The 26,684-nt window shown below is 38.4% G+C and overlaps 2 protein-coding genes across 7 annotated transcripts in view; one reads left to right on the forward strand and one right to left on the reverse strand.

The window, feature by feature from the left end:
* Nucleotides 1-22: 22 nt before the first annotated feature.
* GPATCH11 (G-patch domain containing 11) lies at nt 23-6,788 on the reverse strand. 3 transcript variants are annotated; one of them, XM_031593256.2, is made up of 9 exons: nt 6,597-6,788; nt 6,272-6,498; nt 5,131-5,172; nt 4,931-5,051; nt 4,051-4,141; nt 2,785-2,889; nt 1,997-2,078; nt 785-870; nt 23-226 (listed from the first exon to the last, which is right to left on the reverse strand). In XM_031593256.2, the coding sequence occupies exons 1-8, from the start codon at nt 6,641-6,643 to the stop codon at nt 815-817; spliced, it is 771 nt and encodes a 256-aa protein (XP_031449116.2). In that variant the 5' UTR covers nt 6,644-6,788; the 3' UTR covers nt 23-226; nt 785-814. The 3 variants fall into 3 exon arrangements, with proteins under 3 accessions (XP_031449116.2, XP_031449108.2, XP_031449102.2); XM_031593248.2 differs by lacking the exon at nt 23-226 and adding an exon at nt 277-367; XM_031593242.2 differs by lacking the exon at nt 23-226 and having other exon boundaries at nt 479-870.
* Nucleotides 6,789-6,792: 4 nt separating this feature from the next.
* Nucleotides 6,793-26,684, forward strand: part of HEATR5B (HEAT repeat containing 5B) — a 50,741-nt gene continuing 30,849 nt past the window's right edge. The window contains exons 1-18 of one of the 4 annotated variants that reach the window (XM_031593211.2): nt 6,793-6,884; nt 8,815-8,980; nt 9,488-9,699; nt 11,142-11,250; nt 12,216-12,365; nt 12,876-13,047; nt 13,427-13,584; nt 14,569-14,818; nt 16,224-16,379; nt 16,670-16,920; nt 17,840-17,951; nt 19,343-19,495; nt 19,761-19,860; nt 20,627-20,736; nt 21,248-21,411; nt 23,100-23,275; nt 24,444-24,549; nt 25,761-25,951. In XM_031593211.2, the coding sequence (XP_031449071.1) occupies nt 8,855-8,980; nt 9,488-9,699; nt 11,142-11,250; nt 12,216-12,365; nt 12,876-13,047; nt 13,427-13,584; nt 14,569-14,818; nt 16,224-16,379; nt 16,670-16,920; nt 17,840-17,951; nt 19,343-19,495; nt 19,761-19,860; nt 20,627-20,736; nt 21,248-21,411; nt 23,100-23,275; nt 24,444-24,549; nt 25,761-25,951 (2,696 nt within the window). In that variant the 5' untranslated portion in view covers nt 6,793-6,884; nt 8,815-8,854. The other 3 variants (XM_090135280.1, XM_090135281.1, XM_090135282.1) reach the window with 3 other exon arrangements.

The raw sequence follows: 26,684 nt of genomic DNA on the forward strand, positions 1-26,684 counted from the left end.
ATTGCTCTTATAATATGAAAATTGATATAGGACACATTTCAGCTGAATTTCATTTACAGTTTCTGGACAGAACATCCATAACATCATTGCTTACTTACTGATAGGTAATATTTACCTTGTACCAGTAGTTTTTGATAGATTGTCTTTTTTTTTTTTTTTGGTAGTATTTATATACTTCAGTAATACCTTTCTTTTAGTGGATGTTTACAGTAGCAATTGTTATTCCCTAAGAATAAAAAAAAAAATTAAAATATATTTATATTTTTAAAAAATTGAACATGCTCTATGATCTGGTAAACACACATAACAGAATATTAGTTCAAATGATATCAGTGGCATTTCAAAAGCCTCGCCCTGGTCACAAACTCTAGAATAGAAAGAAAAAATAAATTGATTTTTAGTCACCCTTGTAAAAATATAACCCCCCCCATCTGTTTAACATATTTTACCACAGAGTAATTAGTCCATACACATACCCTTTGTCAAACCTTCAATTTTATTATCAGTTGATCTTGTTCAATTGGGGACAGCATTAACAAAGACTGTGGAAGTCTTACTTGCCTTGAATTTACAGTAACTCAACAACAAATGTAAAGTTTTAATTTCTAATAAATTTTGCATCACCCAGAAATAAAATTAAAAAAAAAAAAACAACATAGAAATGCTTCAAAAATGTGAAGTTCAACCTCTCAGAATTACTACTCTTCTGCACACTTTTATATGAATTCTGGCACAGCACTGAATTTTCTAAAAAAATATTTCAGAGCATACCAACTATACATACTTATCTAGAGCTCCTTTCTTTAGAAAGGCTTTAGTCATGATCTGCAGCACTGTCTCCAGGGCAGTTTGAAGACAAATCCTCAGCATCTATGGGATAGAAGTAAAAAAAAGTTGCCAGAATTATCTGAAGAAGCCATCAACAGATTACACAGAACTTAAGACTGGCAGGTTATTAATTCCAAACTATGTTTTAAAATGCTGAACACAAATGGCACCACAAATTCTAGCCTCTTTGGTGCAAAGAAACTAGATAAAGTTCTAAACCTGCAACCTTTGTTTTCTTATGGTACTATTTTTAATACCTGAATGTTGTTTTTTTCCAAAACAATACCAATTCATATAAGTGCCAGTATGAATTTTTTTGTGCATATACCCACCCTTACAGTGCCTTACAATGAGAATCTGTCATCCCTTTTGCAAACCAGCAGCTTGGAAGGAAAATGTGCTACCTATGTTTAAAACACTCCCATAAGAAAGTAAATTCTCTGGAAAAAAACGACTAGTGCAGGATAGTTATATTTCCCCCACAAGGGGGGAATCTTGGGCCTGGATGAGGGCTGAGTGCACAGCCATCAGACCATATAATGGTAAGCTTCTCACAAACTAAAAGCAGGTAGCTCTAGGTTAGGTGTTGCGAAGAAATTCTTTACTGACAGGATGATGAGGCACTGAAACCCCTCTCTGAGGCTGCCCAAATAAGCTTGGAGGCCCCATCCCTGGAGGCATTCAAGACTAGGCTGAATGGGGTCCTGGCCCCTGCTCCTAAGTGGATGGCAGCCCTGTCTGCAGCAGGGAGATTAGAACTAGATCATCTTTAAGGTCACTTCCAATCCAAGCTGCTCTACAGTTCTATGATTCTATGATAAGCCAACTTGCAAAACAGAAAACAAAACTATTCAGGTAGCATGTGTAAGCTGATGGGAATTCTCTTTGAAAAGTGTTTCTGATAATGTTGAAGCTATGTACAATCAGCCCCCCATCTGCATTATGAAGGGAAGATGTCTCATCAAATGAGATCAGACCCCCATATCAAGAAGTTGATGGTCTTTGATTCTGGACCTCGGAAATGGAGAAATGACTTGAAAGAACAAAAAGCGTGGGCACAGTTCTTGAAAGCACATGACAGGATTAAGGCTGAATATATACTGTATTAATTGAGTCTAACTACATAAGCAAAGTAAAACACATATATGCACGACATGTTTACTCTCACCTTCATAGGTTGTTCCACACCAAATGCAATAGAAGTGTTGTTTTCTTAAATAAGCAGTCAGGATTTGTAGCTTTGCTGATACCTAGAGGTATGTACAAGGATTCAGTGTTTAGGGGCTCATACAATATAAGACAGTTTGAGCTACTGGCATTGTTAAAACACCTTGTTTAACCTTTTTCTATGGAAAAGCTACTGTAGCTTGGTAAGTTCCCCACATTTGTAGCCCATAGCACAGGAATCCATGAGGCCTGGTTGTTGGCTCATTCCTTCCAGTTAGAAAATTTTCACTGAAGATTTATCTACAAGTATTACTTAGCTACCTTATATTAAGTATAGGATGTTTTGGTGGAATTTTGCACACTTCACCTTTTGACTGTAAGTCAAATATGTTACACTAACCTAGAGGTTCTGAGAAAACATGAATTTCCAGGTCAACGTTTTCAGAAATTACTTAGTGATTCTAAAGTTCAGCCTGAGATACACAGTGGGGCATCCAAGATCAAAACTTAAAAGCAAATTATTTATCAAATATATGATTTTGTACATGGTGGCTAAGACTGCTGATGATTTCATTTTGACTATTTCCAAAGATCAGTTTCAAAATAGACAAGCAATAAGTCAGTGTTTTAATGTTATATGTTTTGTCATTTAATTACTGTAAAAATAATTGCTCTAAGACGGCAAACAGGTCATTTACTACTGCTTTGAAAATATATATATACATAATGTAATAGCCACTAAAAAAATTTCATTCTGAATCAGGCCATTCATTTAGTTGCAAAACTTACACTTAAGTCTGAGCCTGTGCACTCATCATCTTTGTCGTCTTCATCCTTTTGGTCTTCCTCTTCAGGTTGTAGCCAATACCAAATCTCTTTGGGTGCTTCAATATCCTTAAACAATGAAGGATTAAAATGAAAATTATCTGCCTCTACAGGTTCTCTTAAAATGCTGGATAAAACAATTTCTAATAGCTGAAATGTTTAGTCTCAAAACTTACTTGTACAGTATAACAAAGAATTACTGAAGTTGCAAGGGGAAACTAAGTACAGCAGTCCACAAGGAGGATTATTCTCTTTTTTAAAATACAAGTAAATGCATGCTAATGCTAAGTTTTATCAAGTTTTGTTCCATCTTTATTTGGTACACATAAAGCTACACAGCAAATCTCACACCAAATCTGTGAGCAGATGCTTCTTCCTAGATGTAGTTCTGTCAGTTGAAGCACACTGCTTAAAGACTTTTTATCACATCATTAGGTGCTTCCTAGTTCACCTTGGATGAAGTTAATTTAAAGGAAACTGTCAAAGATAATCTAAGTTAATTCAGCTGACTTTCTTTGTTTGATGCCCCTTTGTCTGTTTCAATCTCAACAGAACTTGCAGGGCAGCATTTACTTCTAACGTGTTAATAGACGAAAGAAAAAAACTTATTTTGTTTTATGCTTTCAACTTACTAAGTGGCAAAATTTTATAGTATCATAGAACGGCTTTGGTTGGGAGGGACCTCAAGGTCATCTAGTTCCAACCTCCCTACTGCAGGCAGAGTCACCAACCACCAGATCAGGCATGAATTCAGGTAGTAGTTGTACTGCTGTTACCCATGTTATTCCTTGCACATAGACATGGTGTTTTTGTTTGCCTATTTGATTCTTTGGGAATCCCACTGATCTCAGTGATGATCCCCCATCTTCTGAGATACTGAAAAGCAGTCTGGGCATGGTCCTGGACAACCCTGCTTTAGGTGATCCCGACTGAGCAGAACCATTGGGCAAGATAAGTTCCAAAGATCTCTTCCAACCTCAACCATTCTCTGGTGATTTTGCTCCCCACTTAAGGAAAACAGTCATTTAGAACAGCCTGACACTGACTAATGCATGGTAAGCAAACAGCACAATAGTACCAAAAAGCAGGAGCAAACACAGGCAAACAAACATGGTTCCTCACAGAAGTTAAGAGAACTTCCAGACACTGAAGCACTATTTTGTTTTAAGCCTTTATTGCTAACCCACAAACCTTCCTTCCAACCCTTCCAAACCAAAAAACATATCTCACTTTCTGAATATCCAATTGCTGGCAAGCCCTCTGACTTTTTCGAAGGTCTCCTTCCATCTTACGTTCTTCTTGTTTGTTTTTGAATCTTATTCTGTTAAGAAAATGTAGATAGCTAAAATAAGCAAAAAACAATGACTGTCATGCATTGCAACAGCATTTCAAAAATAGAAAATCTGCCAAGATTCTAGATGTACCACTTCCCTCAGACTACCGAATGCCAAATAAAGATGACCATGCTAATGAGGACAATGGCAAAGTTATGAAGCCCCTACTGACTGTTTCTGTAGGACCACTGTGTATTTTTGGGGAATTATACCTTTCAGTTACATCTTCAGGACACAGCTTTTGATGACACTGCACTCTGAAATACTGCTTTTTCACTAGGTTTCCTTAATCCATGAAGAAGTGGCTCATGAAAAATTTGCAAAAGCTTTTAACCTTCTCTTGCCTTTCCTTCTTCACACAGAAACATGCTAATCAGGAGGAAATTAAAATAATAAAACCTGAAAGATTTACCCTGAGTTTTAATCTGTTGCACATAAAAACCACTGCAGCGACAACGCTCTGGATTATCAATGAATTTTATGTTAAAAAATGACATGGTTCTCTGACTTAAAATGTTACATATGACTTGAGAATTAGTATGCGTATTGCTTACAGTGTTAACAGTTATAAAAATAAATGATGCAGCATACAGTTCCAGTACTACAGTGTTCACCTGCTCTTGCTTTAGAGCTGAGAAGCAATACAAGTATGTTTCAACCCATACCTCCCATTCAAACAACACGCATAATTGGTAACTCTAGAAGAATAACCAAACTAATGAATAAGAAGAATGGCCACTGACACCTTGTTTGGAGTTTCCTTTACAGCATTTTACCTGAACTGATCTGCAGCTTGTTCATTTGCTTGTTTTTTCATGTGGATTTTTTTTCTATAGTTTTCTAGTTTTTCTTCAGCTTTTCGCTTTTTGAATTCCTCATGACCAAGCCCACTTCTGCCTGTGTAAGTACACAACAGGAAAGTAAGCAGCTGAAAAGCTGTAATGTGCAACTAAGTAAATTAGGAAATGTCACAAACCTGTTTTTATGTTCAGAGGAATAGGTTCAACAATGCCTTCTCCTGTGAGGGGAAAAAATAGGCAAATTTGAGAATGGAGGTCTTTCTCAAACTATGGTTGGTGTGGTACAGCCAAGTAGGCAGCTGCTTTTGCCATTAAACATGTGCATTTTCTTCAAATTTTGCTTAGTGCAAATAGGAAATACATTAATGTACCCTTAGTGCTTTACAAATGACCCAATTGAATTTGAGCCCCCTTTCCTTTTTCTCCTCATCTGCTCAACTGCTGTGTGCTTTTTCCAGGATGCTACCCCAGAGAAAGGAAATGATCTTGGTTTGATAGGCACAGCATACCTGTGCTGAAGGCTGCTTTGCTGCAGTTTTCTTGGCATTGTTTATTTTAGAATTTCACAACTTGAGAAAGATGAAGAATTACAAGCATCTGTCTGGGCCAGTTTATTTGCTGATCATCTGCTAGAGATGCACTAAACTGATATAGCAACTTTTGATGTTTTGCTTCATTAGTTTTCTATTTCATCTAGCAGGCCTTCCTGGTGTGCACTTCTTTTCCAGACTCCAACTGTAAATTCAAAGAGGCGGCTGATATTTTCTAAACAGTTAGTTTTCCACAACCATCAAAACAACTTCTTAATGCCACAGCCACACACAGACAGAAGTGCATTTAGTGAGCAGCAAGTCCTGCTGCTTCCCTCACATCTTGCAACAGATGTTTTTATTTTCATTTCAGTACTTTGCTCTCACCTTTTGTTCAGCCAGGACACACAAAGAGTGATGGCTGGGCTCTCAGCGAGGCAGATATGGCTCCATAGATGAGGCAGCATAGAATCGTTAAGGTTGGAAAAGAGATCCGAGATCTCTTCTCTGAGATCATCTGGCCCAACTGTCCACCTACCACCAATATCACTCACTAACACACGTTCCTTAGTACTACATCCACACGTTTGTGGACCACCTCCCTGGGCAGCCCATTCCAGCGACCAACCACTCTTACAGAGAAGCTTTTCCCAGTACAGAACCTGAATTTCCCCTGGTGCAACCTGCGGCCATCCCTCTGTCCGATGTAGCTAAGGACAAACAGAAGTACCACCTCCCTCACAGGACACCTGAGCACAGCGCGCTGTGCTGACAGTGACAAACTCACCGCTCTTGCCCAGGGCCTGGCCACTCTTGTAGCCCATCTTCTGGAGCAAGGCGAAGCCTTTGTTCTCGTCGCCTAAGGCGCTGCTCAGCACCAAGTCGCGGCGCTCCCTCTCTTCTTCCTTCACACTCTTCTGCCTGTTCTTCTCGTTGGCTTCTTTTTGCTTTTCCTCTTTCTGAAGAGCTTCTCTCACCCGCCGCACCATGGGCACCCCCGGCCTCACATCCTCCCTACGGATGCACGACCGCAGCAAACGTTAGCCCACCTCCGGTTTTGGCTTTACGTGCTTACAATCACTGAGGATGAAACAAAAACGACGCCTACTTACTTAATAAATAAATCCGACATGTAATCTTCCTCTTCCTCGTCCCCCATGGCTAGCACGCATGTCCTGCTCAGACCTGTCTCCTACAGATGAGCTTTACTGCACACACGCCGCCTTTTTCCGGCTGCCCCGCTTCCACCAGCCGACGCACGGCCACAAGACCCCCGCAGCCCTTCCCCAGCGCACCAGCCCAGCCAAGCGCTTGCGCGCGGCCGCCCCTTTCCCCGCCCGCCGGCGCCTGCGCACTTCCCGCTTCCTGCTGCGCTGCACGGCCGGCTGCGCGGTGCTGAGGTGCGTCGGGGTTGGGGCTGCTGCTAGCGGCTCGGGGCGAAGCCGCCCGCATCTCCCTTTCCCCACGTCCTTCTCTCGCCATGCTGGGCTCGAACCGAGCCGCTGCCGGCGCCTCCTCAGCAGCAGCGTCTCTTCGCGGTGAGGGGGTGCGCTGTGGGGCCGGGGCCGCGCCGCGGGCTCCGGCGCAGCGCTGTGCGGTGGGAGCGTAAGGTGCGCGCCGTTAGCGGCGGTCCTGTGGTGTGGGGGCGGCGCGGGGCTGAGGCGGAGCGGCGCTCCGAGGCTCAGGGCGGCCGCCCCCGGGCTGCGCGATCGTCGTTCGTTCTGCTCTCACGTAAAGGTGTTTTGAGGCGATGTACGTCAGTGATAGGCAGTGCGTCTGAAAAAAAGAAAGAGGAAAAAAAAAAAAACCAGCACCTTTCGCTGCTGTCAGATGGGGGGCTGGTTTAAAGAATAACCCAGTTGTTTAATTGAAATCGTTTTGGTTCGCTTTAGGCGTTTGTTGGGTTCGGCTATGAATGGGGAAGCCGTGAGCACAGCAGACGTCCTGAGAATGCGCGCTGCTGGGAGATGCTGGCTTACATAACGCTTCTCAGTGCTCTGCTTTTCCTGTTCTGCCCTCGGTCCAGCGCCACCGAGTTCAGGGTTCGGGTTGTGCTGTGCTTTTGTTGCTGTATTGCTTTGTTTTTGCCTTCTGGCTTTGTTTTGCAAAAGACAGCTGACTTTATTTAGTGATTTTTGAAATACTTTTTTTTTCCCTCTCTCTTGTGTATGCTCCATTCACCTAAATGTAGCTCGCTAAGGTTGTGTTGCCTTCAGTGCTTGCTGACCCCACCGGTGTGCTTTGGTGGTGCCTTGCACCTACCGAGTTGTTTGAGCAGGGTCTCGGCTGTTTGACCTGTGGTGCTCTGCCTGCTGGGAGACCTGCAGTCTACTTGTATCCAGGGAGGCTGCCTGGATTTCAGAGGGCTCAGTCCCTTAAAGCAAGGCTGGTGGGTTTAGGGATCCAGCCATCCCAAATTCTGTCATTCTTCTTGCCTCTCTCAAATTCGTGATGGGTAGCAATCCCATTAATATCAATTCCACCTCCGCACCTCTTACTCTTTCAGTTGCAGTTGAATAATTACAGCCTTCACAGAATTTCAATTGCAAAAAACTGTCTTAGGCTACAGGATAACATCTACTGTTCGTTTCTACTGGATAGGTGAGTTGGTAGGTCATCCTCTGAGTCTTAATGATGTGTTCTAAACCAGCACCAGAAAATACGTGTTTCTGACTTCCTTAATGTGGTGGTGCTGCTGTTTGCAAATGTTGCTGCTGGAGCTCTGTTGTGCTGTGGAGCTGTGTTTAGTGCAGTGCAGGCCTCATGCTGTGCTATTTCTGTGAAACCCATGCTTTGTGTCTCAGGGCGTGCACATGTGAGAGAGAAAATCGGTCTGTCATTTCTGGAAACAAAAGTTACTGATTCCCCACCAGTCCTCGTGGTGGGGATTCTTTCTCACCTTGTCTGTGAAAGATGTTGAGGAGGTGGCTGGATTCATGTCTAAGCTTCAGGAGTGGGCTCAAGGTCTCAATTCGAGCAGGTGAGAGCTGCACTTATGTGAAAGAAAGCAGTGAGATGTCTTTTAGCTCTTTTGTGTTTGTTCTGTTTTTGTAGGCAGGGACTTCAGTATATATATCTTGGCTAGGAGTTTGCCCCTTACGTTGCCCATAGGTTCTCCTTTTACAACTAACTTCTCAGATCCCTGAAGTACTAATGGAAGTACATGTTGAAAATGAGTGGTTCTCATCTGGGACTCTGTAGTTAAAGTACATCTAAGCAGGCTTGAATCATGATTCTGTAATCTATAGGTTCCATCTTCATATTTTCATCTCACTGAAGTTTGATATTGTTATACTGTATTTCATACTAATATTCCAATTTTTATTTCAGAGTCTCTACCATCTGTGATAAAACCAGAACTTAACCAGGGATGGAGCTGGCTCATAGTTTGTTGCTGAATGAGGAAGCATTAGCACAGATCACAGAGGCAAAGAGGCCAGTCTTTATCTTTGAGTGGTTGAGATTTTTAGATAAAGTGCTGGTAGCTGCTAACAAGGTAAATTGCTTTTTTCCTCTTTCTGAAACATGTATTAATTTTCTGCTAGAAATAGTAGGTAACATCCAAGTCATAACTGTGTAATTCTAGATTCAGATGCTATTTTAGTCTGTAAGCAGTGAATTGTAGGTACTCACTTGGACTCTCTGTTCAAAGCCATTTAGTTTGGTTTCTGTTTTTCAGTGTCGTAAATGTTTGGAAAGCAAAACCTGCCTTTCCATTGTAAGGATTCTTGATGGTAAAGAGGATTAAAATGTTTTCTGTGCAAGTAATACTGCAGTTTTAGTGAGTCACGTGAAAGAAGATAAAAATTACATAAAACAACAGCTAATTCTGATCATTTAGCATCCATCTCCACAGTTACTTCAGTGTATCTCATACCTCTGTGACACAAGCAGTTTGTCAAATTATGTAGGAGTAATGTGAAGTTTGCTTCAATCTCTTGCAATTGTTACCAGGTGTTATGGGAAACAAGCTTTATTTCATTAATTTTTGATCCATTAACAGACAGATGTCAAGGAGAAACAGAAGAAACTGGTAGAACAGCTAACAGGACTCATCAGCAGCTCCCCAGGGCCACCAACGCGAAAACTACTCGCAAAAAATCTTGCAGCTCTCTACAGCATTGGAGACACATTCACAGTTTTTCAGACACTTGACAAGTGTAATGACATCATCAAGAGCAAAGATGATACTGCAGCCTACCTGCCCACAAAACTGTATGTTTGGTGTTACTTGGGGAAGGGGGGTGGTTTTAATGCGAAGCGGTCCTGGATATTACAGAAATATCTGCCTGCGTATGTGCCTTGTTAAGTTAAATTTTGTGGAACTTTTATTTTGCATGCTTAGTTGGAGTCTGTGTGTGCTTGATCTAGGAGGATAAAAGGAATATGTCTGAGATTGCGGAGGGCAGGATTTGAAGGTGACAGATACACTTTTGTCTGGAAGTTGGATGCTTTTCTCTAGGCAAAGGAGTACGTAATGTTTCTTTGCTTTCTTATGCCATGGAAAGGTTAAGCAGTAGTTGAAGTAATGCAGTGAAGAAGTTCCACTCATTGTATTATTGGTAATTGGGCACAGGTACCCAGTTTACAATGGAACCTGCCAGAGTTGTCATGTGGGAGCATTATTTATTGCTGCGAGAACTGTAGCCAAATAAAGAAGTTTGTTGTTTTTTTTTTTTTTTTATCCCCCCCTCAAGCACTGCCTGTTTATGTTTTCCTGTTGTAATGTAGCTTAAACCTCTCAAGGAGAGTCTGTATGCTTGGATGTGTCTGTGCATGCGTATGTGATCTTGTTTATCTTTGCAGGTAGGAGCAGTCTTATTTGTAGGAATTGGTTAATACCACACACAGCATCTACTGAAACTTCTTCAGTGCTCTCCCATGGTACATGTGGGAGTACATAAATTATCTGGGCAGTCTCTAGTGGTCCCCAGGTCAGGCTGCCTTCAGATGCTGTTGTTACACACCATTAGGATAACATCTGAAGTCACCTTTGGGGCTGGTGCTGTCCTCTTTTTACCTGAAACTGTTGCAGTTCTGTGAGGAACTTGCTGTTGTGTAGGAGAGCAGGGCAGGAGGCATGCCAGTCAAGCAGTGGGCTGTAATCACATTGTAATGTAGTTTACCAAAAGAAATAATTTAACCAAGGATTTCAGGTTTACAAAAACCTTGGGAGCAATTTGCATATCCTGTTGCACTACACTGTTACTCAAAACTTGGTGATGTTTGTATATATATATTTTTGCTTTCCTGCAGTAATTTATGCATCTTAGGTTCTTATCTTGAAAAAAGCGTCTCATTCAGTATCTTTGAAAATGTATCAAAGATCACAGGGTTGTTTCTTTACCACGCACCTGTAGTTCAAGTGCACAAAATCCTGATCTTGCTGTGATGTTAGCACATGCTTGTCTTCTGCAGCTCACTCTGTAGATTGTGTACTAATATCAATCCAAGCACATCTGTATTCGAAGAAGCTAATAACTTCCATGTTTTTCTTAATTAAGCACATTATTTAAGTGCACCATTAAACAACAAATATGATCAGTGGGTAATAAGTTTTTTATTCATCAATGATGAATAAAACATCCATTTATACTTAAGTTTTTGTCTTTAAATGTTCCAGAAAATAAATATGCCTATGAATGTCTCTTTTTTAGGGCTGCTGTGGCATGTGTTGGAGCATTTTATGAGAAGATGGGCAGAATGCTGGGTAGTGCTTTTCCAGAGACAGTGAATAATCTTTTAAAATCTCTGAAAAGTGCAGAGGTGAGTTTTGCAGCATTTCCCACACATGGTCTTGATTCCATTTAAACTGGAACTGTCTCCTTCCAAAGGGGTTTGTTAAAATGCCTTCCATGTAGAAAAATGCAAATTACTCATTTCAAGTTAAACCACGTGCATGTATTTGCTCCACAGAGAGAGTTTAGAGTTTTGTCATATTAATATTATTGCAATTGCTTTATTGCAGCATCAGCAATTAAAATTGTAAAAGGGTTGTAGGAACCATTTGAAATACTGCATTAGGTTTCCACTTGGGTACCCTGAGTAAATGCTTATGTTTTGTAACAAAAATGTTACGCTGCTTCTTGGCAGGATACACTGTAAAAAGAATATCATATTGAGGGAACTTGTCATGGGTTGTCAGTGGGTCTGAAATAGCTCGGTTTCTTTTGAAATAAATGCTAAGTTGGTACAGGTGCTGACTGCATAGATCTTGACTCCTCCTGCATATACACTTACTCTCTGTGAGTAATAAGCATTACTACTGGATTTAAAGTGGGGAATTCTATCAGCGCTGAGTGTAACAGTGGCTCTGTGTTCTGCCCAAAGAGTGCTTGTTCTCAGCAATACCCTGTGTGTGGGTATAACACGAAACTTGTCTACTTGGGCATCACGTTGTCTCAGACATTCTTTTTAAGTGCTTCTATTTAGTTTTTGTTTCTTTAACCTGAGGCTGCAGCAGATGGGGAAGAACAGCAGCAACTTTTGCCATTTATTGAATTGCTGGCACTCTAATTTATGTGATAATAGATGCCATCTTACCAAAACCAATTCTGATGTTTACTGCCATCTGCAACCAGCCAGATAGTGGTTGTATGTGACTTCAGTGAACTGTTATCCATTTTCACAAGTGTACGCATGCACAGAAATGAAAATGCAGAGGTGTGCACCTCGTACTTGGATATAAGTGTTGTCTGCATTTCTGCATAAACACCTCTTCATGTGTGCAGTCTCAGGGCCGCAGTGAAATCCTGATGAGTTTACAGAAGGTCTTAAATGGACTCGGAGGAGCAGCAGCTTCTTGTCACCGTGATATTTACAAGAATGCCCGGTCTCTGTTGACAGACAGATCTATGGCTGTACGATGTGCAGTGGCCAAGGTGGGTGTGTTTCTACACACTTCTAGAAAGTCTTTGTGCTGTAATTGTGAAGTGCCTCCATTTAAGCTTTCACCTGCTGCTTATAATGGAAAACTTGGTTGTTATTTGGGAAAGGTAAGCCCTTGCTGATTTACATCAAAGGCTCAAATGCTTGACTTGCTACCTTGTATATGCTGAAGTACAATAGTATTGACTTCCTCCCTTCATAAGCAAATACTGAGATAAAATGAATTAACTGTGGTTCTCAGTGGGAGAGGCTTCAAGTAACAAGATTCTTTTGTTCTGCTTTTCTTATACTTTTTATTTGTGTGTTAACCTGTTCCTCAGTTTTTCTAATAGTTCATTCTTCCATAATTTTTATGGTGATAGAGTGGGGAAAAACTGAACTCTGATATTCATACAAAATGTTTGTTGAATAAACCTGACAGTTGCATTGAAACTTAGAAGGTAAGAATAGTCTCCATTGGTTCTCAGCAAGTTTTTTTTTTGTTGTCTTTTTTCCCTCTTCAGTGTCTGCTGGAATTACAAAATGAAGCAGTGTTTATGTGGACAGCTGAGCTGGAAAATGTTGCTACACTTTGCTTTAAAGCTCTGGAAAACTCAAACTATGGTGTGCGGGTTGCAGTGTCAAAGCTTTTGGGAACTGTCATGGCTACAGCACTGATACCAAAACAAGCAACAGGTACAATCCTCCTGAAGTACATTCCCAAACAAATTACATCTTCCATATTGTGTTGCATGATATGATGTTTTGTTCCAGTACTTGAACACCTGTGGTTAATCTGTTTTTTTGTTGTTTTTTTTTAAAAAAAAAGCCTCCAAGTTTAAAAAGAGGTAAAGCACTCAGATTCCCTCTTGTAGCTGTGCAAAAAAAGAGGAAATGGTCAAAAATCGTCTGGGAAAAATAACTTATTTTGTAAGTGCAAAACAAAGCAGTTATCTGAAATGTAGGCTGGATCTATGTGTCAAGACAACTCTGAATTGAGAATTCTGGTTTTTGAGATACTTACTTGTATTGCTTGGAACTTTAGGATTAAATGTTTGCTTTTCTCTTGGCAAAGTGATGCGACAGAACGTGAAGAGAGCTACTCTTGAGGAGGTCTTGGAACTCATGGCCACAGGATTTCTGCGAGGAGGGTCTGGTTTCCTGAAGAGTGGTGGAGAGATGCTTAAAGTAGGAGGATCTGTCAATAGGGAAGTGAGAGTTGGTGTTACTCAGGTTTGTGATAATTTGTAATGTTTTTTTTTTCCCTCCTCAAATTAAGTAACGTTTGTACACTGTAACACTTTTAGAAGGAAAATATATTCTTCTGGTGTTTATTTGCTTATAGTAACTTGCAAGGCTAATTTGATTCACCTGTTTGAAATGTATGAGCAGTGTCATTAACCTAAATTATATTTTATTACTGATGTACTGTAACTATAGATTAAAATATGTGCTAGAAAAGGCTTATTTGATCAGAATGTTTTGGGTGGGATTAAAAAAGATTTGAGAAATCAGTATCCTAACATACTTCTGCCCTTTTGTGTGCTGGCTCTCTCTGATGAGTAGTTTGCAGCCCTAGCTTGTTAAATTGTGTTTCTTCTCTCCATATGTCTTTCTTGAATAGATGGTGCTTTCATATTCATGAGATTTCGTTTGTCTAGTAGAAAAAGATAGCAGCATATCATCAAATTCAGGCCTTCCCACTCTGATATATTTCTGCTGCAGAACCTTGTCAGAAGGCAAATTTTTTGATCTAAGGATATTTTGTGAAATAAATCTTTTTTTTTTTTTCTTTTTTCCCCAGTCTTTTTCAGGTGCATTTGGTAAAATGCCCGGTCTTCAACATCAACCAGAATGTGTTTGTGTTGTTGCTGATATTTAGATTATTGTTGTAGATTTTTTTTTTTTTAATTATTTTTTAAAATAAGAACAGATGCAGCTAGAACAGTGGGCAGGACTTTACTGTCATCAAAAGAGCATTATGCACTTCACACTGAATGTAGCAGTAATAAAGAGTTACCCTTGGTGCTGGAAACAGTTCAGCAAGGGCAGATACTGGCTAAATTCATCTTGTGTAGCCTGATCCAGGTTGCATCTAACTAACTGTCATTACCGCTGTCATGCAGCATGCATGTATTGCAGTCATTACATTGCAATGACCAAATAGTCTTTTCTTACTGTTTTAATTGGATCTGTATATAACTTCTGAATTTGCAGGCGTATGTTGTCTTTGTTACAACGTTAGGAGGTCAGTGGTTGGAGCGCAACTTTGCTACGTTTTTGTCCCATGTACTTGACTTGGTCTCCCATCCTCGTGCAACTCAGACCCACGTGGAGGCAGTGTACTCTCGAAGATGTGTGTCCTTCATCCTTAGAGCAACGGTGGGCAGCTTACTGGGGGAGAAAGCACAGATTGCTGCTGCTAAAGATATATGTCAAGCCATTGGTAAACAGATGAAGGCAGTGGGTGAGAAACATCTTTCCTTATTTGAGACCTGTTGAAATTGATTGATGTTTATGCTGGGTCAGTCTTTTCCGCTTAATTCTACCATGAGAAGTAATTCTGTTGCTATGGTAAAAGATAATTCAACTGCTTTCTATTTGAAATGCGATATTGAAAATATAATTTCTATCTGGAAGATGACTGTGTAAAGCTTGCTTTAGAGAAAATAACGTCCTTGTACCTTTCCTACCAATGTGCATCATGAGATCCAGTTGAATTTTACTCGTGGCAAATAAAGATGTAATCCAAAGACAGATATTTAAGAATATAAATGTGGACTCTTGAATGTATAAGAGGACTGGCATTTAAAACTGTTGGCGTTTGTTTCTTAGAAAGTAGTTAATTTGATCTAGAGTTTGGAAAAGGGAGATGGAATTGCACAACAGTACATTGATTAAACAAGTGAAGGAGTGTTTCTTTTCTTTCTTTATTTCGTTTTTTTTAATGCCACCATCTAATTTGATTTTAAATTAATATTTTTATGTGGAAATGCAGGAAGTTCCATTATGTTTTTGAATGATGGGACAAGCTGCTTCATATATATATGAAGCATATATATTCCTATTATATATATATTTATATATAGGACTTCTGATTCTTTGGTAATTTATGTTATCGATGTCTGCAATTTTATATATATACACACATACACAGGTTTGTTTGTTCCCTTTACCTGAGAAGGATCATTTGTTGAATTTGTACTGCATTAGATGTATAATTTTAAGCTGATACTCAAGTTCATTTTCTTTGACATGATTTTTGCAGCTTCCTTACCTCTCAAGGTACCTCTTATCCTTTACCCTACTCTTCCTGGGACATTGTGTTAGGGTAGAAAACAAAAAGTGGAGCCTGTAGAATTAACTGGATAACTGGATAAATTTATGATGATTGAGGGTTGTGGCTAATTATTAAAAAAACCACCCAGAGCTTTTTTTGGTTTTGTTTTTTTTTACAGTTTTATTTTGTATTTATGCAAGTAGAACTTAGATATATCAAGACTGTGTTCTTAGTTCCTTCATCTATAGGTATATACATAAATGCAGTTCATACATACTGTGTATGTGTATATTTATTTCTGCTGTGTTACATTATTAACCCTATCTCTTAGTGCACTGTCATCCACAGTAACTTCTGGGTGGCTGTTTTACAAGGTCTTCGGATGATTATGTTTGATTGGTAGCTGTAAAATGTATTTTTCTTCAGAACATGTTCACTGTGAGCTCACACAGTGAGCAAATTTGTGATTTTATTTTAATATTTAGGGATGATGTCAAAACAAAATTGTTCCTTTCTATTTTGTGTATGATGTATACTTTGTATGTGACTCCCTCAAATGGTCCTAAGCAGAATACTTCTTTCTTTTCTGCAGAGGCAGTAGTGAATGATGCTAACAGTGAAAATAAAGCAGGAGCTGCTGATGTGGCTGCAAGCCAGCATGTAATGGTGTGTGCTCTCCAGGAACTGGGCAGTCTGGTGCAGAGTCTGAATGCTACTGCATCTCCTCTTATTCAGGAGCCCTCTATTGGTATGCAGATAAACTTGCACTGATTGAGATATTAAAGCAATGAATATGAAGTATGATCACAATCTGTTAAAATAATTAATGTGTAAGAAAGAAAATTGATTTAACTGCATAGTGTTATTAATACTTCTGTCTCTTTTTTTAGAAGAGGCAAAGTTATGAAATTCGACTACTTCAATTCTGACATTTTTAACTTTCATGTTGTCTGTTTAATACTGACTCAATTCAAATCTCAACTTCCTAAAAAGCATATTGTAATTTTAAAACTTTAAATTCTTTCTTTTTTTATGTAGGTCTGTTGGAGACAGTAACATCAGTTCTTCTTCATCCCAGCATGGCTGCTCGACTTGCTGCCGCGTGGTGCTTGCGGTGTGTAGCTGTGGCATTGCCTTTTCAGTTGACTCCATTTTTAGATAGATGTGCAGAAAGGCTCAACAATCTGAAGACCTCCCCTGAAGCTGTTAGCGGCTACAGTTTTGCAATGGCTGCTTTATTAGGTGGTGTGCATCAGTGTCCCTTAGGTATTCCTCATGCAAAAGGAAAGGTGAGATAACGAGGTTTGTTTGTGAATAAACTAAAATATGTATTTTTTTCAAGAAGTAATTGCTTTGCAAAATGTGTGACAAATTAAAAGGATTGTTTAAATTGAATTTGTACACGAGCATTGGTTGGAGCCCTTGTTTGTACGTTTGTCACTCCAAAAGTAATGCCTTCATAGAAATTACAACAAATACGAAGAGCACAGTAACACTGTTTGATAGAGCAAATTCTTAGCTACAAAACACTATCTCTCACCATAGTCACCATCCTTAGTTACGCATTTTTGTCAGCAATGATCAAGAGCCTGCATTCTACACCTGTAGAAATCTGAACCAGCAGAGGGGACCCACTGTTGCCACTGCTGGGATGCTCCACCCATCACCTCACTGTGTTCACGTCTACTGTTTGATCTTCATTAGCGTTCAGCAAGCATCAGTGTCAGTGGGTGCCATTTTTTCCTGCATGGAGGAATTCAATCCCACCCCTTTTGTTTATTCTGTCAGTCTGCTCCTCTGCTGCCAGCTGTCACATGGCAACAGAATGTAACGCAATATTGGTGGGAAGGTTCAGCCTCTACTGCCATATCACCAAAATCCACCTCTGATGTTGTAGGCCAACATAATAAAATAAGAGGCATTACTTTTGGAACATCCCTCATAGCACTTGAGTTGCAATATTTACTAGCTTTTTCTTCCTCTCTCTCTTTCAAGCTTACATTGTTTGACATTTTTTCTTCAGTAGTTATTAATTAATATTGCCTCTTGTATTTTTGTGTGCATAAAGCTAATTCTCTGCATGAAATGTAATCTGTTCCTTATGGAAGACCAGTTTAAATATTTGAGCATGTTTACATGTAGTCAGTAAGAGGATTTGTAGTAGTGTGGTAATTTATATTCTTAAAATCCTTTTTTTTGTTTTTGCAGATGGTGGTTAGTATTGCTGAGGATCTGTTACGAACTGCTGCACAGAACAGCAGGCTTTCCTTGCAACGGACTCAAGCTGGATGGCTTTTACTTGGGGCACTTATGACTTTAGGTTGGTAAAAATAGTTGTTTTATTGGATTTTAATGTTTGTCCAACTTTTTTTATTATCCACTGTAGCAAATAGTCTTTGCAGATCATCAGTACAGTATGGATACCACAGGAAACAAAGTCTTGGTTCGTTTATTTCAGCTGTGATGTTAATGCTGGGGAAAAGTGGAATATTGGAGTAAGCTGAAGGATAGCAGAAGGTGTTGTTCCTGAAATAAAACAACGAAGTTAAAAGAAACAAATATCAAAAGAAAAAAGCAGATTTTTTTTAAACCCAGCATTTAGTCATTTTATGAAAATGGAAAAGTCTGTGATGCAAGTTGTTTTATTTGCAGTTTATTTCTTGTCCGAGTGTGTCCCTGGATAAGCAACAATACTGATTAGGAATGATGGAACGATGATGCTTTAAAAGCTATTCAGTAGGCTTTAAAACAACAACAGCAGAACAAAAACATCAACAGCAACAAGAAAATCACAATCAAACTTCTGTGGTGCTGAGACACTGGCACAGGCTACTCAGAGAAGTTATGGATGCCCCTTCCCTGGAGTTATTCAAGGCCATGCTGGACTGGGCTCTGTGCAGCCTGATCTGGTGGGTGGCAGCCCTGCCTTTGGCACAAGGGTTGAAACTAGTTGGGCCTTATGGTCCCTTCCAACCCTAGCCATTCAATGATTCAACATATTATTGTTCACGTATACGCCATCACAGAAATATCTGAGGCTCTATTTTGAGAGCTTACAAGTACTCTTGACATCTGACTCAATTATCTTTTTTAATTCTGAAAAATATAATAATATTTTAACACATTCCTCAGAATTTTGATCTGTCATTTGTGTTTTCTATTCCTTAAATCATCTTATTTTTGCCAAATTTTTTCTGACAATGTACCACTATTTTGATTGTCCTTCTCCAGTACATTTTTAATGCACTTTCATTGGGTTTTTTATCTAAATCTTTTTAGGCTTTCTGTAAACCTGATTGTAGAACTAGTTTTCTAGTCAGTATCTATCATTTATTCTTCTATCATATGAGTAAGATAAGATGGGCTAAAGAGCTTGCCTTCAAAATACTAGTATAAAAATAATATTGGAAGACAGGGTGAAAAAACAAGCATCAGTGTTTACGTCTTACAGGATTCAATGTATGGAATTGGCTGTTCCCTAATTTTGGTATGAATATCAGCAAGCACTTAATCTTTGTGATTTACTTGCAGCACTTTCAACATACAAATGAGAATAATGAAGTAGAAAGGAAATTTACTTGGGGAGAGAAATAGGTTAAAAAAAAAAAAGTGGAGTAAGAGGAAATAGCAGTTAAGAGAGCAAAAACCTTAATGGCAGATTTTTTATACTTTGTATAATGAATGCTTTTATTAAACTGTCACTTTGTGTAGGTCCTTCTGTTGTTCGTTATCATCTACCTAAGATGTTGCTGCTGTGGAGAAATGTGTTCCCACGATCTCTGAAGGAGTTGGAGGCAGAAAAGGCAAGAGGAGATTCTTTTACCTGGCAAGTAACGCTGGAAGGCCGTGCTGGGGCTTTGTGTGGTAAGAATTTCAAATTTCAAAACTATAACTGGACAGTAAAACAGAATCCCAAGTATTATACAGAAAACTCTCATAGCTTCCCTTCTTTCATTGAAAATGAGACAGTTTCACCAGTGGCCTGTTTTACGTATGTAGTCTTATGAGTGTGTCACGTGGTCTTGGAATAAATATTTTTAGTTGCTTCTTTGTTTATATTCTCTCAAGATCCGTGTGTTGATCATGCATTGCATTTCTTGAGTAAAACTCTTAACTACTTTGTTACCAGCTATGAGAAGTTTTGTTGCTCACTGTCCTGAGCTCCTTACTGAGGATGTAATCAGGAAGTTGATGACACCTATAGAATGTGCCATGACAATGATGTCACAGTAAGTAAAAAGTTGGTTTTTTTAAGATGTTGTTCTATGACTTCTAGAAGCACAGTGTGAGATTAAGAGATGGTCATTTGATAATAAAGTTGTTACTACTGAGAGGAAGTTGCTCTTCTAATCTGCGGGTGTGTTTGCTCTTTGTTCACATTTTTCCTGGAGCTGAAATACTATAACTAATTTGTTCTAGTTCATGTTCTCAGATTTTAACTTAGTACTGTACTGTTGTTGTTCATACTGGGGGGAAAAAACACTTTTTTATGAACATTAGTACTACAGTCTTCAGCTTTCTCAAAGTATGTGATTCACATGGCATGGGCTGAAAGGCTTACTGGAACAACTTTTATTAGCCATGTTTTGAATTTTCAGTGAGTTTTTTGACTTCATGATTTTTTTATCCTTGTGCAAGAGATGAGAAAGCTCTGATACTGGTGTACTATCAGATGTGAATCAGTAAACTATCCTTTTACAGAATGTACTAGTGAAAAACTTCTAACAGTTCACAGCATAAAAGAATAAAACACAGTTTTGGGTCATATTTGTGCTTTTGTTTAAGTAGCAGTTCAAATAAATTAAAAAACCCCTCAATTACTTGAAAAAAAATCTAAATATCTGAAGTTATTTAAGTAGTGCTGCTCACTGTGAATCTCTGAACACTATTTTCTTGTTTTGAATAGGGACAAATCATGTGAAAAAAGGTCTGAAATATTTTTGTCAGTAACTACAGTATTTTTAGCTGTCTCTTTTTCTTCTCTTGATCCTGTAGCATTCCATCAGTAATTAAAGCCCACGGAGCTCATCTGAAAGCTAGTGCAGCTATGGTCCGTTTAAGACTTTATGATATACTGGCTTTATTACCTCCAAAGACATATGAAGGTATGGGTTGTTTTTGTTTTTTGATGATGATTATTAAAGTAAAAATTGCACTCTGTATGTTGTGGCTGTTTTGTTTTGTTTTGTTTTTTTACTTCTTTTGATGTCTTTTTGGTGTTTGCTTCTGATGCAGATACCAAGTGTGAAATAGAAAACTGGGAGTCTGCAAGAGTCTTGCATTGTTGCTCATTTTCTGTATGTCATCTTGTCAGTTTAAATAGGAAGTATGGATATTGCAGTGTATCAGACTAACACTGAGTATGTAAGTTCTGGTTTTGTTTGTAGGATTGAGAGTTATGGAGATCACATTCTCCACGTTTTACAGTGTTTTCCATCATTACTTAAAATACAGAGATTTATGTTCTTATTCTCAGCAGTGTTGTCAGACTTCTGTCCGTTTACTACTTGTAGAATTGAGATAATGGCACCTGCTTTCGTTTGGAGCTTCTGATCTGTAGCTGAAATGTTTTGGTTAAGAAGTAACAACAATTCTTTTTAATGTTCTGTGTTTTAGGTTCATTTAATGCACTTCTTAGGGAGTTGGTAGCAGAATTTACTTTGACAGACAACTCTGCTAATACAACCACATCACTCCTGAGATCTCTTTGTCATTATGATGATAGTGTTCTACTTGGCTCTTGGCTGCAGGAGACTGATCATAAGTCAATTGAAGACCAGGTAATAAGGAAACAGGACAGTAATGAATTATCTGCAATGTCTCTCTGGGTTATGAAGTTTTGCTCCTTTTTTCTGGGCACACTACAGAGGTTTGCCAAGTTTAAGTCTTTCCATGTACTGCACAATCTTTTGATAAAACTGCCTGCAGATAAGGTGGCCATAACATTTATGCAACTTGGATGTCTTTGGTTAGTCAGTTAAACTAGTTTCTTTAAAGAAACAATTTCAAAAAATCTCTTTAGTGTAACAATTATTCTCATACGTGTTTTGAAAACAGCTTAAGCTCTATTTAATTGTTTTATAAAGAAATTGCTGTCAAATTGTCAGTATTGCAAGTGGTGTTGAGGAAAAACAAGATGCAACTTTTTAAAGGTGCAGCATGAAATCACATATTTAATTTGAGTTAACACAGTTATGTTGGCATTATAAGGAATTTGCTACACTTCAAAGATGTGCCTTGTCTAGAAATATAGGATTTAAAACAAAACAGGAAGCAAAAGTTGTTATGGGACTGGATGAAATTTTTCAGATCAGCTCCCAACATGGATGCAATTACCTTTTTTTACATGTGCTCCTTGAGGGCAAATGGAGCTTTGGGAACAATTCATTGATTAATTTATCATTTTCTTTGGACAAATAACTGTTCTGAGCATTGGCTGAGCTGTACCATAATAAGATTTTTGGCTCACCTTCTCAGAAAATTCCTGGAATAAAGAGGGGAACTGAAAATCTCCCTTCTACCACAGCCTGTTTAATAATGGCAAGTTTTCTTTACTGGCAGAACAGATCAAAAAGCCAAGACTGATATTGTGTGAAAAATGGAGGGCAAACTGAGTTTTTGAGAAAAATCAGTATGTCAAAGTAAAAGAAGGGTTTTTCTAAACTTTTTTCCTTTGCTGTGGTAGATATAGACTAGACTTCAGTGCACTATTCAATCAACAGAGCTTTCTGGGGAAGTCCCTCCACATCCTCCTACCTTTTTTTCCCCAAATTGTTGAATAGTATCACTCTTGGTGGAAATGAAAGCCTTCAGTGAGTCACAGGAGCATCATATGCTTGGTCAATTTTTTTTTTTTAACGATATTAATTTTACTCTGTTTTCTAGTCTTTTAAGAATATAGACTTACTAGAGTCAAACTTTGTTTCATGATGAAGTAATAAGTTGTGAAAGTAAGCATTTCTTCAAAGGAAATGATTGATTATGTTTCTGAAAGAATGATGGTTAGGAAGTATTTTCATGATGATAGGCATGAACAATTATAGTGCTATTTCAGAACCTTTCTAGATGAAGAATCATTACAACCAAAACTGACTTATTACTATGCTGTGTTGTAACTTAGTACTCACAATGACTGAATAATTTTTTTTTTTTTTGAAAGTCAGTTTGTAATTACTGTTTCAGAAGCTGCTGCTGGTACCAGAAATTACATGCCTTTCTCTAATTTCTGTATCTTACTGCTGGGAGTCATAGTTTGTGCACTTATCCAATGTTAAGTGCTCTGTCAGGGATTTAACTGGCCCTGTAAATGCTAATCTATGCGTGCCTGGGGATGCTGCAGTTGCTTTTAATTATTTGTAATGCAGTTTTCTGTTCTTAGTGACTGCATATGTCTTTGGTTTACTGCTAGTTCAGAATTTTGTCTACAGAGATATATTCAGAAGCGTTCATATTATGTGGCATTTTTCAGCTTCAGCCAAACAGTGCATCTGGAAGTGGTGCTTTGGAACATGATCCTTCTTCTATTTATTTGCGCATCCCTGCTGGTGAAGCTGTACCCGGTCCCCTTCCTCTAGGAGTGTCTGTCATCGATGCGTCTGTGGCTCTCTTTGGTGTGGTTTTTCCTCACGTGTCTTACAAACACAGGTCAGTTTACATCTGTGTTCAGTTTCAGGATCTAATGCTTTAGTTCCCTGCATGGTATCAAGTTTTTATTCTTGAAATAAGCATCTGCTTTGAAATCAACTGTCTCTAAATTTAGGTGTCAGTATTTTGTGTTCATTGTGTCTCAGGATTGCAGAACATATTTACCCAGTTGAAAAACAGGACGATTTCCTTGGTTTATCAGTTTTGTAGATTGGGGTTAAGAGGTACAGACTGGATTTCTCTCCTCTTACTTTTTTAACAGCAGTAATTTCTCTACAGCCAAAACTCCCTGCAAAAATATCCATGGAAATTAGATTAAAATCAGCCTTGAAGACACAGCAGTGGAATTCTTTGGATTTCATCTGGCTTCTATAAGTGAGACTGTGTGTGATTTACACTAAGTGGTTTTATGCAAAAGAAGAAATAAATTCACATGAAACGTGAAAGAAAATAGGCTGATTTTTGTAGAGATATGGGTTATTGGGACTCTGTTTGTCATGTAATTTAGCTAATTCATTGCTGAGCACAGAGTATAGGCAGCCCTAAGATTCATTTAAAATGAAAATTATCCTTCAGTGCAATACTGATGGAAACTGATGTGTTTTTTTCGACTGGTCAGTCTCATTTTGCAATAAGCAATTGTAAGCAGTAAGCCTTAAGTCTGTCTGATCTATATTGTTGTTAGCTATGGAAGAAATTGACTCATTAGCTGCTGATTTGTTAACTATGCCAACTGCTCATTATGCTCCTGTCCTTGGTATCTTTGAGAGAGTATTCCTCTCGTTAATGCTTCATGACATGATGTTAAAAAGGGAAAATAATGGGAACAACTATAGGAGTGTGTAGAATAACACTGGTTTTGAATGATAGTGCAGAGGCAGCATTTTTCTAGTCCTGTCCTTGTAGTTTTCTAGTTGTACATCCAAACAGTATCTGAAGACCTCCCCTTAGTGTTCCCTTCAAAAGGGACAGTAAGCACTTATGGATAATCTGAAAGAACTAACAGCATCCAGAATGATCCTTTTCGTCTAAGTGGAATACTCTCTACAGCCCCTGAAACGTAAATTCTGTGACTGTTAGTCTCTTTTGTTGTATTTTTACACTTACTGCATATTAGTTTGTATTTTGAAAACATCTCATTTAAATTATGCTTCTTCCTTTGTTTTAGATTGCAGATGTTGGATCACTTTGCTGAATGTGTCAAGCAGGCTAAGGGTGTTCGACAACAAGCCGTACAGCTTAACATCTTTACTGCTGTTCTTAGTGCCTTGAAGGTAAAACTTGCAAACTTGTTGTAGAGGCCAAAATTCAGCAGTTTAATTCATAGATTTGTATTCTGTACAAAAAGCGGTTAGAAGAACACTACTAAAGCTACCACTTGCAATTTTGAAAAAGGTTGACACATCAGCCCCAGTGTACAGCTGATGCGCATTTAAGTGCATGATATGGAGCATGTGAGATAATTCTTCAAATTTGACAGCAAAATTCTATCATTTTGGGGCAAAAATGATTTTTTTGAGTTTTTACTTAGTCGAAGTTTTCATGGTAGCAGCAAAAATCAAATTTCTCCCCTAAGGGCTGTCTGTCAAATGTCAAGTCTGTCTTTAAAGCTTAGCAGAGTTTTTGGAGAGAAAGTTGTCACAGATCTCAAGCTGGCAAAACATTGCTTTTCTTCCTTGCTTGCTTCTTAAAAACATGAGCCATGTTGAACCACGAGACACATGTTGAACGCTATTTTCTGAGACAGAAGCCTGGGTTTTGCCATGCTATGCCAAAAGACCAGAAAACTTCAAAATTTCAGGACAGAAAATGAGAATTATGGTAAAGCTGTGAGAGTTTTCTGCTCTATCACAGGCAGTGTTTGTACTTTACATGTATTAAATTATATTGTATTATTTTTCCCAAAGTAAGGCAATGTCTTATTTGTGGAATATGGAACCAAAAAAGTTGCAGAAAGTGTTGTATTATTTCTCTGTAACACATACAGTGTACTGTATAAATTTTCAAAGATGTGAATGTTAAGAAAAAATATTTTATTTACCTACAGTCTCTGAGCGTTTCTTGCAGAAACGTAATAAAGTTGTGGTTTTCCTCTCCAAGAAAGAGATGTTAGTTAGCTTTAAAGCCTCTTTCTCTTTGTGCCCATCCTTTCTTTTTCCCTCTTTCTTTCTTTTCAGGCATATCCTGTGTATAACTATGTTGGATTCAATACTACCAGCATGTGTATAGTGTTGTAACACATCTGTAAACAGAGACAGGTGTAACAAGTCCTTACTGTATGTGAAATAAGTAGAATGTTGGCAAAGACGGGACTGAGCATGTTATTGGTTTTGAGTTCTAAATATTTTCAACAAGTATATTTCAGGAAAAATGTGTGCAAATGTAAAGAAAAAACGTGTAATTTTTAGTTGAAGCTCATTCTTATTAATATTGCTGTTCCCTTCATCCACATACTTGGAATATTCTTTCATATTTGTTCATGTAGGGGTTAGCTGAGAACAAAAGCACATTAGGACCAGAAGAAGTTCGCAAATCTGCTCTAACACTGGTAATGGGTGCACTTGATAACCCTAACCCTATTCTGAGGTGTGCAGCAGGAGAAGCTCTTGGTAGAATGGCTCAAGTGGTTGGAGAAGCCACATTCATCGCTCGAATGGCTCAGTACAGTTTTGATAAGTAAGTTGGCTTCGATTCAGAAAAAGAAATAAATTGTAACTTAATGTATGTTGAAAAATCTTCTACTAATAACATATTGATTACTATTTCTTTTCATGTTTTATTACTATGGCTATGGAGGCCTACCAAATCTTCAAACAGTGTCCTCAAATGTTGATATATTTCTTGTGATTCTTCCAGGAATAAAAGCTCACTTGTTAAATTACTTGGAATTAAAAATGATAGAAATGAAGAGTTTTTGATGAGTTACTTCAAGTGACTAAACTGCTTCAGATAGATAAACTCAGCTTACACTACATACGTCTATAACATGAATTGTATTACAGTGGTTCTGTTTCATGAAAACATCTTTACATATCAATTTAACTTATTTACTGGGCTGTATTTTTTTCCATATTTTGTCATTGATCTCAGATCTTTAAAGAGGTACCTGCTAGGTATAATAAAACAACATGTTTCCCAGTTTTCAACTTAAATGGAAGCTAGTCTGTGAATCCAAATGCACGTGCAGCACTGCGTGTGCTCAGTCTCTACCTATTCAAAATTTCCCCATTATTTCATCATGTAAAATATAATCTTTACAGTCTTTTTTTATATTTCTATCATTGGTGTCTTATGTAGGATTCTAGATGGTAATAGCTGCCAATGTTGATGATGTTATGCTATTTTTAAAATTTCTTCTAGGATAGCCTTTTCTCTTTCTCTCTTTTCTTCTCACTATGAAGAGGGAAGA

Source organism: Phasianus colchicus, chromosome 2 (assembly GCF_987193195.1).
Source record: "Phasianus colchicus chromosome 2, bPhaCol1.hap1.1, whole genome shotgun sequence".
NCBI lineage: Eukaryota > Metazoa > Chordata > Aves > Galliformes > Phasianidae > Phasianus > Phasianus colchicus.

Excerpts from the sequence above, each read along its gene's own strand:
- GPATCH11 (XM_031593256.2), bottom strand. The coding sequence starts at position 6,643 with ATGGGGGACGAGGAAGAGGAAGATTACATGTCGGATTTATTTATTAA. Across the intron at positions 5,173-6,271 it reads CCAGGCCCTGGGCAAGAGCG|GAGAAGGCATTGTTGAACCT; the intron begins GTGAGTTTGTCA and ends TTCCCCTCACAG. Across the intron at positions 2,890-4,050 it reads AGCAATTGGATATTCAGAAA|GATATTGAAGCACCCAAAGA; the intron begins GTGAGATATGTT and ends TCATTGTTTAAG.